A 10,774-nucleotide genomic window follows, 5' to 3' on the forward strand; every position below is an offset into this window, starting at 1 on the left:
AAGTAAGTATAAGTACCTACTACTAGTACTTTACTTAAACTTTAAACTAACGTAGTTATTAACTTATAGTAGTATTAATTACTACCTACTCTACGTCTATATATATATATATATATATATATATATATATATCCCTGTATTTGTGTGTGATAAACATTTTGTTAAGACCAAAGGTAAGAAGAAACATACATAAAACTTGTATCACAAAAAACTTGGGTGATAATATCATTCTGGGCCAACTTTTTTTCCCTATTAATTGCTGTTTTATACTTATTGCTTACAGCATTTTTAAATACCACAAAGTTGTGATAAATATCCAAGTAAAAAATAAAATAAAACCTTCTAAATCTACTGAAATATGTTAGAATGTCAAATACCACAATTTTTACCTATACATTCTGAATATCAAACATTTCCTTTTGATTCCTCTACTAATGGATGTATCTACATTTCTTCCTACACAAGATGTAAACCATTGAATCACATTTTACACAAGTTGCCTATTCCAACAGTAACAGTGTTGTTTACTCAGGCAAGTCAGTGTTTTCTTGCCGAGCTGGAGTTAAACCAAACAAACCCACTACATGTGTAACAACGTTTTAAGTGGTTAAGCAAAAGCAAAACAGGATACACTTATGAACGCATTAAGATGAAACGTTGTTTTTCTAAAACACATCATTATGCAGCAGCTCTATATTAACTAATTAATATGAACACCATCATTGACTTCACGTGATCAATATGCTGTAAAAGCCATGAGCTGACTAATGTTCTATTATTTTCAACAATTCCAGGTTTATCACTTGAACCATATTCTGGGATTTCATTCACATTCTTATGAAAACATTTAAACCATTTATCTTATGACTTAGATGAAAATATATTTTATAGAGAAACTTGATGTCAATTTCTGGAAAACATTTAAACTAAATGCATAAATTAAATGTGTCTTTCATGAAATAAAAAGTTAACTCTTTTAAAACTGGTAAAACAAGAAAGTCAATCATGTTTATGAACTTTGACAAATGTTCTGGCTTAAAATGTGCGATAACATCTTATTTTGGCTTCACAATAAATTTGAATAATGATAATATTCAGTGCTCTACCCATTCAAAAACAGGTCAGAAGAAAAGGAAAACTGTTGGTTCCACTATTCATTTATCTTTGTTTCAAATATTTCAAGTGTGATTGCTTAAACAAAAACTTTTACTGGGAAGTCTTAAATTCTTATAACAAATTTTGTTAAGTAGTAATAGTATATTTAACAATTTAAAAAAATGTAATTCTAAGAAAGCAGAGAAGAATGAATAACATCCCCAATATATCTGCTACATCCAATGTTGATGAGACCCTTCACCCAATACTTGGGCCTCATCAGACCAGCTGGAGTACAACAGATAAAGTAGTGGTTGAGATGCTATTTATCAATTTGTGTGAACAACAACTGTTATGGTGTGAGTTAGATTAATTTGAAGTGTAATCAATTTTATAAGTCATTCACAAATCCGATTATAATGCTTTTTTTTTTTTTCAGTTGGGTACCCTCACTGTTAACCATATTTTCAGCCATGATCCCAATAACAATATGGTTGATAACATCTTCAAAATTTCAGTTATATGTATGAAGATATCATTTAGTAAAAAAAATCAAATGAAGTTAAGTATGTCCTGACTATTTCAAATCTTTCATTATCTATAAAAAAAAATTAGTATGTTACCAAAGGCAGGGAACAAACACATGTAAGGCATTTACATTTTCATCAGATAACATTGAGACATTTTACACTGCTCTGGAGTTCAATAAGTACAACTTCCTTTCATTTATAAAAGGTAACAATTGGCCCATCTAGGCCTATGGTGTGCAAACTGTGGGGCATATCACCCTTGGGGGCATGGTGAATCTGTAGGGGTGTGTGCAACTATGACAAGAGAAACATATAAATTAAATTTAAAGTAAAAATAAAGAGGTTTTAAAAATTAACCTTACAATTATTACTAGTATTAAATAACAAAGTAACGACAATTAACATGAGCTAATGACATGCAGTAAGTACATACACATGCAAGTAGGTTATGTGGGGGTGCAGGGGCAACAAAACATTTAAAGGGGGGGGGCATTATAAAATTTTGTGCACCAAAGATCTAATCTATTCAATTTTCTATAACAAACCTACATAAAGAAACTTCTTCTTCTACCTAATTCTGATCTTTAAAATACTCATCCAATTTTCTCTTAACTGATTTCAATGAAGCAGCTTCTACCACACCCAAAGACAAACTACTTCACAGACCAATCATATTATTAGGAAAGTGAGACTACCGTTTGTCTGAGCTAACCCATAATAAAGTTTGAATTGATAGCTTGATGACACACATACCTGTACTTATATTGATTCAGAAAACCAGGAGTGGTCAAATCAGTCCTTAGAATTAGCAATGGCATATGGCAAAGAAACTGTGGCATTTGAAGAAAAACATCATGTACAATAAGGGGAAAAAAATTACACTCTAAGAACAAAAAAAAACTTAAATACTTTCCTTTTAATTTCTCAATGGCATATGGCAAAGTTGTCAAAGAAACTGTGGCATTTGAAGAAAAACATCATGTACAAATAATGTACAAATTGTGCTATGAAAAAAACTCTTAGATACTTTCCTTTTAATTCCATAATTTTTAATGCGAATAATATTAAAAGCTAAGATTTTATACAAAATTAAAACTTCTGATATATAACTACAATATTTAATGATAATATCACCTCATCTTTCCTATTTTGAGATATCAGTTATGACTAAATTTAGTGGATTATTGTGACGAATCACAGCAAGTGTCAATTATTTTTTTTCAAGGTAAAAGTTCATAATATCATTTTTGAAAGTGTAGGTCTATCTCCACATATTTCTCATTGACTGTAAAATACTGCTGCCTTTCATGGATAATCTTAATAATCCATTATTAAAACTAAAAGAAAATATGAAAACTGTGCAAAATAATTGCTCTGTTTACTTAAACTTTCTTTCAGGAACACAGTACAATAAATAACGTCAAATTTAAAAATATTACTAACACAATTAGTTTAATTAATAAAGCATTTATTTTAATCAAAATATGATTTAAAACAAGAGCTAACATGGACTGTCAAACTATGCTTTATGCAATCAAATTTTGTTTTGAACTATTGCAAATTTTTAATGCCAGAATGAACAATGAAGTTTATTACTTTAAATAATTTGACACATTTTTGATATTACTTCTTAAAGAGCAAGTAGAAAGACAAGTTTTATGTTCCTTGGAAACTGAGGAATATCAATGTTTAAAAACATTGTTAAGGCTATTTCACTGTATTTTGCCAGCATTAATCAATAAGACTATTATTTTGATTTTGTATTATTGTGGAAGTTGAATATTATACAAGCAGAATGTGATAAAGCTGATGTCTGAGATTTAACTTGGAAAGTTGTCTCTAATTTTGCTATATCACTAAAAAATATTTAATCAATACAACAACCTAATGTTAGCTATTTCACTTTTTACCTTAATGAAGACTCATGCCTTTGTATCCCTCTCAGGTATTGTTAAGTGTATATTTAAGTAGAAGAATCTCTTCATAATGGACCATGGTATTTGCAGTGGTGTTATCCTTATTATTGCATTTACAATATCACTTTTTTTTATCGTGGACTTCATGCCCCTAATTTTAGACTTGCAACTTCATTTAGTAGTATTGTCTTTCTATATATATATACTTGCAATATTTAATACATTATTGTTTTATATTGCTGATTTAATTGCCTATTAACATTGTAATCAATAGTTTGTGAGCTATTTATTTATTTATATAGTTAAGCACCCATATACAACCCTTCACTAATAGGAAAAACTTCATCCATGACATATACACTGTCAACATCTGCAATAATATGTAAGCCCATGAAGAACATTTTAAAATGATGTATATTAACTGAAAATAAAATATGCCACTTTACAGAATAACTCATACTGAACAAAGTAATGATACTTAATTTACTTTCTTTGATTAATTTGGTAAACAGTCATTATGCGCATAGGGCACTGAATCATATTTAAGTACTTTACCTGCTTCTCTACGAGGCAAACTTATCTTACAGAAAAGAAAAGCATACAAGTTTAAGCATTGTATTTGTCTTATAGAAAAATAACAAAATACTTACAATGAAAGGAATTAGTGATAAATATATGCAAGTTCACAAAATTGTACACTGAAGAAAATTAGTGATAATTCTGTCAGTCAGGACCTTATAATGAGCAAATTTATAAAAGTGCATACTCTTAATGTCAGGAATATAGAATCATGAGGATTGTGATGGATGAATATTCTAAATATCAGAACTATATAACAAAGAAAATAAACCAGAGGAGTAAAATCTGTTATTGCAAGAAGTATATAAAAAGAAGAAATCATTTGAACAACAGAATCAGCAGTGATAACACCAGTTTCCAGCCAAGTGTCTGTCATAATAGAAAACTACTTGAGCTACAGACAAGCCTGAAAACTGACATCCAAAACTTCTGTAGATAGTCTCATTATAATACTGCTATGTTTGGAAAATAAAGCAAAGCTTTACTTTTCTTACCAAAACAAATAAGTATTATTAATTTGAACCATGCAAGAACAACTGTGAACACTATCTAAAATAAATGATATAAGCCATTATTACTAGTAAGAACTTCTAAGTGAAAATAAAGATGAGTGTAAAATAATAAATCAACCATACCAAATCTGCTTTATCCAGTGCTGAAGGCCTTTCACTCAATATCAGGGCTCTTTAGGCAAGCTGGGATACAATATAGGCATAGTAGTAGTTGAGATGTTTTTGATATTAGCAATTGTTTTGGTGTGAAATGTATTTTTCATCAATTTTACTTATGCCCTTAGATACCTAGAGTAGGATACGAATTTTCTTTAATCATTAGTTTTCCAGAACCACTGTAGTAGCTTGATGAAGCTCAATGTTTGACTCATTAGCTCAATTTTCTACTCATTAGTCTTCTATGACCACTGCAGTAGTTTATTGAATTTTGACATAAAACCAAAATTCTAAAGTAAAAAAAAAATTAATTATGCTTTTTTAAAGAAATTATTTTACAATGTTCACACACCCACTAACTCATGAAAAAGCTTATAGAAAAGTCACAAAGGTCTTTTGCAAGTGGTAAATGAGAGACTTATGAAACACAGGTAAGGGAGTTTTTTTCTTTAAAACTATGTAGGCCAAACAATCTCTAGATTGACATTACAAGGAGTGTAATAACTAACTTCAATTTTACATTTACCAATACAAAAAGATAAAAACTACAGTTAGATAGAAACAATAGCTATATACAACTCTCATATAATTTATTATATTTGAATTTTTCTTTTTATGGGTGAAACAAATACAGTGTGCAAACACTTTATTAAAATCTATTGGAATGATATTACTCAGTACCTGGCACCTTTAAGAAGGTTCAGATTTTTGGAATTTATTTTTGTTAAATTTTCAAAATAAACAAATTTTCAAATAAGAGCTTTAAATTTCTAACAATTTCTAACTCAGTATACATAATTCTTCACCTGTACCCTAGGGCTAAGTGTATATAATTCTTCACCTGTAATCTAGGACTAAGTGTACATAATTCTTCACATTGTAATCTAGGACTAAGTGTACATAATTCTTCACCTGTAATCTAGGACTAAGTGTACATAATTCTTCACCTGTAATCTAGGACTAAGTGTACATAATTCTTCACCTGTAATCTAGGACTAAGTGTACATAATTTTTCACCTGAAATCTAGGACTAAGTGTACATAATTCTTCACCTGAAATCTAGGACTAAGTGTACATAATTCTTCACCTGAAATCTAGGACTAAGTGTACATAATTCTTCACCTGAAATCTAGGACCTAAGTGTACATAATTCTTCACCTGTAACCTAGGAATAAGTGTACATAATTTTTCACCTGTAACCTAGGACTAAGTGTATATAATTTTTTACCTGTAATCTAGGAATAAGTGTACATAATTTTTCACCTGTAACCTAGGAATAAGTGTACATAATTTTTCACCTGTAACCTAGGAATAAGTGTACATAATTTTTCACCTGTAACCTAGGAATAAGTGTACATAATTTTTCACCTAAAATCTAAGACCAAGTGTACATAATTCTTCATCTGAAATCTAGGGCTAAGTGTACATTATTCTTCACCTGTAATCTAGGGCTAAGTGTACATAATTCTTCACCTGAAAGCTAGGGCTAAGTATACATAATTTTCCACCTGAAATCTAGAACTAAGTGTATATAATTTTTCACCTGTAATCTAGGAATAAGTGTACATAATTTTTCACCCGAAATCTAGGAGTAAGTGTACATAATTTTTCACCTGAAATCTAGAACTAAATGTATTTGAACAACATTCAAGCAGAGATTGTTTTGAATACATGTTTCAGTTTTTACATCAATGCCCTAATTCTCTAACAAGTTGCTTCTTTCAACAGAAAAGAAACCATATGTATGACAAAACTAGGTCAGCTGCAGGTAAACAGTACTACCAGCTGGAGATGAAAATACATGCATTAGAGGTGAAGTTGTTTTGGCAAGCTCATGGTAACAGAAAGATGTCACAAAGGGAGAAAAATTAATCGAGGCCAAACAGAATGAGCAAAAGTTAGGTAATCAAACAACAGGTTAGAAATGTGGGTTATACCATAACATATTTATATAGCCATAGAATTAGTAAGCAACATTTCTTAATCACTTTAAAGGTATTTCTATAAAAACTGTCACCAAATTATAATAGTTTTAGTATCATATTCTGTAACAGACATTTTTCCTTTATCTAATGTACTTTAAGATTTCATCAGTAGAGGAATGTTTAGAAACAGTTTACTATTAAACACAAACTATCAACCAATTGTAATACAACTTTTATGTTGCTTCTCAAATCTTTCTATAATAACACCAAAATTTTCTATGTTTGCTGATATCATGCTTGAGCTTTGTTTAGTAGGGTTGTTATTTACTAATACTTAAGAGCTTAATGATTATTCTATTTCAACCACTTCCACTATCGAAACTGAAAATGATAGTTACCCTGTATACCAGTTTCAGGCTAAAACTCACAAGAGTTTAACTAATAGGTTGATGAAGATTTGGGTGATAAAGGTTGAACCAGTGATTAATTTTCTACTTAATGAAAGTGGCTGAGAGTCAGAAGATTTCTGATAAGACCAAAAAAGCTATATTTTATATTTATATACCCATTATTTTGTTTTAGAGAAATTAGTATTGAAAATATCAATATAATATTGAAAGTTGTGAACTTTTCCACATTCATGTCAAGAAATTCTAAACTATTTATTCAATTTCTTAGTGAACCAGTTTCCAAAGTTGTAAATGTAATTTATATCACACTTATGGACTTTTGAGATATTGATTAAATTATTTTTACCTTACATCCTTTTTAGGGTCAGCCTGTACATTTGTAAGCCTAGAAATTTTACACTTGGGTGGCTAGCTCAATCAGCAACCAGATAGGACAAGCATGTTCAAAGATGGAGATTAAAACTCATGACCCTCAATGGATTAAATGTTACTGGTAAATAACAATTACACACAAAACAAAAATCACTATAAATCAGACAGAGAAATGTGTACCAATACTAAATTTAAATCATGATTTTGGGAAACAACTGCTATTGGATCAAAGACTCAAGTGCTATAAACTTTAACTGATGTATTTCACTGTTTAGTTAAATACCATTCAAATGTCATTACCATCAATTTTGTTGGTCTTAATGATTCTGAATACATTTATCAGTAATAATTTAAAAAGTTATTACAAAAGTCTTAACTTATAATTTACTTATATTATTTGTTTATTTACATAAATATAACATTTAAGAAGCAAAAAAGGGCCTGTTAGTCCATCAAGGCTGTCCCATCCACTAAAAAGAGCAATTCAAATGCAGCCAATTATTTAAATATTTATCATGCCATCTCTTAAACTCTTAAATTTACTGTAAAATTACATGTACACAGTAGTTTATGTGAATCATGTAAAATATAGTTTGTCTAATGAAGTGCAAAATAAACAACTATAAATATATTACTTTCTCTTCTACAGAAGATCATGGCAATCAAAGCATTTTATATTTAGTTCTTAGTTTGACACTGAATAATAGTAATATCTATTAATAGAAATTATTTAACGAAAACCATATATATTACTTCTGTACATCTTTGATGGAAAGAATTATTATTAACATAAATTATCTGGAAATATGAAATTCATAGTTATAACAAGGAGTCAACTGACAACGACATTCCTCATTTACACACGCATCAGAAGTCAGGCTCAAAACCATGGGTGGAAGGTTTACAAATGTTACAAAAGATTGCATGGGTTTTTTTATATTTATTATTTACACTTTGTTTAAATTATCAGTTTTTTGAAAGTTAGTTTCAAACATTTTCTGTAATTAGTTGTTGTTTTTAAAGTTTTTCTAATAACTTATAATTGTTTCATTTTATTTCTACCACTTTACTATTAAATGTTCACACTACTGTAATACAATGCATAACTACAAGTTATACTTTTGTAATTCATCACGTGTACAGAAAACGTTAATTATCATTTACTTACACTTTACAATTACAGGCTTATTGGGGCAACCTCAAACATAGATACTGATAACTAAATGACTTCGTAACTGCGTTCGATTCCGAAAGTGTTAAAACGTAATGTTACTAGCATTACAAAATTGTCGTGTAATAAAGATAAGTGCAATACATAAATGAGTCTCCATACTGTCATAATATTAATACTAACAATGTAATACCGAGATGCTCGATTAAATTATAAATATTCACTTCACTGTCTTCAGCTTGATTTAACTTCTGTAACTTATATTTATTATTTATGGTTATGTTCTTGTTAAGCTGAACTGCAGTTCTAAATAAAAAGAAATGCATGTAATAATTATCAAATTCAAAATAATAACTGAAGAGAGTTAATAATACAGTAACATGAAGAAAATTCTTACCTTAAAATTAAAATGTGGGGTTGTTTCTACATAATTTCTGTCAGTCTTAAAAAAGTCCCATAATACCTTCTGAAATCACGATGTCGTAATTAGCGCGCCATCTATGAATTGGCTATAAAGCTATAACATTTTAAAATTAAGTTGTGTTTTTCTGCAATAGTACGAGAACAGACTTTTCAACAAATATTACAATTGTAAAATTTTCAAGAGTCTAAGATATCAGGTAGCTATGCTACCAAATTTTTAATCTATATAAATCGCATTAGGTGAGTAAGGTTATTATTAATATTTATACTGAATACAATAAAATCTTGTAATGTTTAATATCATGCATTTTGTTTTAAAATATTTTCGGTAATGGTGTATATATATATATATTTACATTTTAATAATTTAGCAGTTTAAGAGTGACAGTAAAAATGAATGTATAACAATGTGCCAACCACACTTTATCTGCCATATACAGTGCCGACGACGCCTTTCATAAAATATCAATGCTCATCAGACAGGCTGAAATAAGACAGACATAATATTGTTTGAGAGTCGAGATAATATTTATATTATAAATTGCACGAACAACAAATGTTGTAGGTCAAACTATATTAAGTTGTGATACTGTGGATTTTATCAATTTTATATGAGTCATTTGCGAATACAAAATACGGTAAGAATGAACAAAAAACAATGTGAGTTAATTATTTTTACTTGAATTAACTTCATTCATCATTCAGAAGAACCAGCTATCCTATTTCATTTTATAAACCATTTATCAAAAATTCTAAAACTAAAATTTAGAATGTTAAATCTCCGTAGCTTAAAAATTGAGTGAAGTTGCTGTTTACTTTTTTACGATAATAAATATTGGGTCTGTATACGTAATAAACAAAATTTCCAATTTATCCAATAATAAAAAAACCTGTAAATTTGAAGTACTTATTTAACATCTACTTACAGTTTCATGTTTGTAAGTCCTTTAGTCACTAATGAAATTTTCCAAATGATTCTTGTTCTGTTTCTTCAGGGCTCGGCTTAAGTTATATATTCGCAGCATAATTTGAGAGGTAAGATTCCGTTAAGGAGTTACAAGCAGTCGGATATAAATTTGCAGCGATGTAAAAAACTGCTTTCATAAATTCGAAAAATAGATTATTTTACAAGGATTGTTTCAAATCAAAAATTCAGTTTGTTTCTTTCCTGCATTGAGTTGTAATTTTAAGTTACACATCTCACTATATATAATGATATTAGCCACTTTATCTCAACTTATCTTATATAAGTAACACTCAGTTCTGTCAGAAAGTATCTTTCAACTTCTTCACTATAGGGTAATATCACTTGTTTGTATTTAGTTTGTGTGTGAATAAAAATAAGGAGGTGTGTATTTATCAGAAACTTGAATACACGATCATTACGTCATAAGCGCAATTCCCGCCTTTTGGGCAATTTACCAGAAAACTTTAGGAACTTATACTGTTTATAGAAAAATAACGTGGTTTACCCTCTTTCAAACACTGCTATCTTTTTCTTACTACCATGAGTAAATCTTCAACTGCCCCACGTGGTTTCTTGGCTCACACGAATGTTGTCTATCTCATCACTTGTTGTAACTGCATTAGGTTTTTAAGTCTTTGTACAAACTTAAGAGAGCTCATGAAGTCGTGAATTGTTTATTTTAATAGTTTGCCGTGAACGAACTCATGATAATATTAAA

The 10,774-nt window shown here is 29.3% G+C and overlaps 1 protein-coding gene across 2 annotated transcripts in view; it reads right to left on the bottom strand.

Annotated features, from left to right (window-relative positions):
- Positions 1 to 10,038, bottom strand: part of LOC106458593 — a 56,679-nt gene extending 46,641 nt beyond the window's left edge. The window contains exon 1 of one of the 2 annotated variants that reach the window (XM_022384852.1): positions 10,016 to 10,038. In XM_022384852.1, the coding sequence (XP_022240560.1) occupies positions 10,016 to 10,023 (8 nt within the window). In that variant the 5' untranslated portion in view covers positions 10,024 to 10,038. Of the gene's footprint in view, positions 1 to 9,063; positions 9,146 to 10,015 lie in introns of those variants that run through there. The other variant, XM_013918114.2, reaches the window with a different exon arrangement.
- Positions 10,039 to 10,774: the final 736 nt, after the last annotated feature.

Source organism: Limulus polyphemus, unplaced genomic scaffold (genome assembly GCF_000517525.1).
Source record: "Limulus polyphemus unplaced genomic scaffold, Limulus_polyphemus-2.1.2 Scaffold489, whole genome shotgun sequence".
NCBI lineage: Eukaryota > Metazoa > Arthropoda > Merostomata > Xiphosura > Limulidae > Limulus > Limulus polyphemus.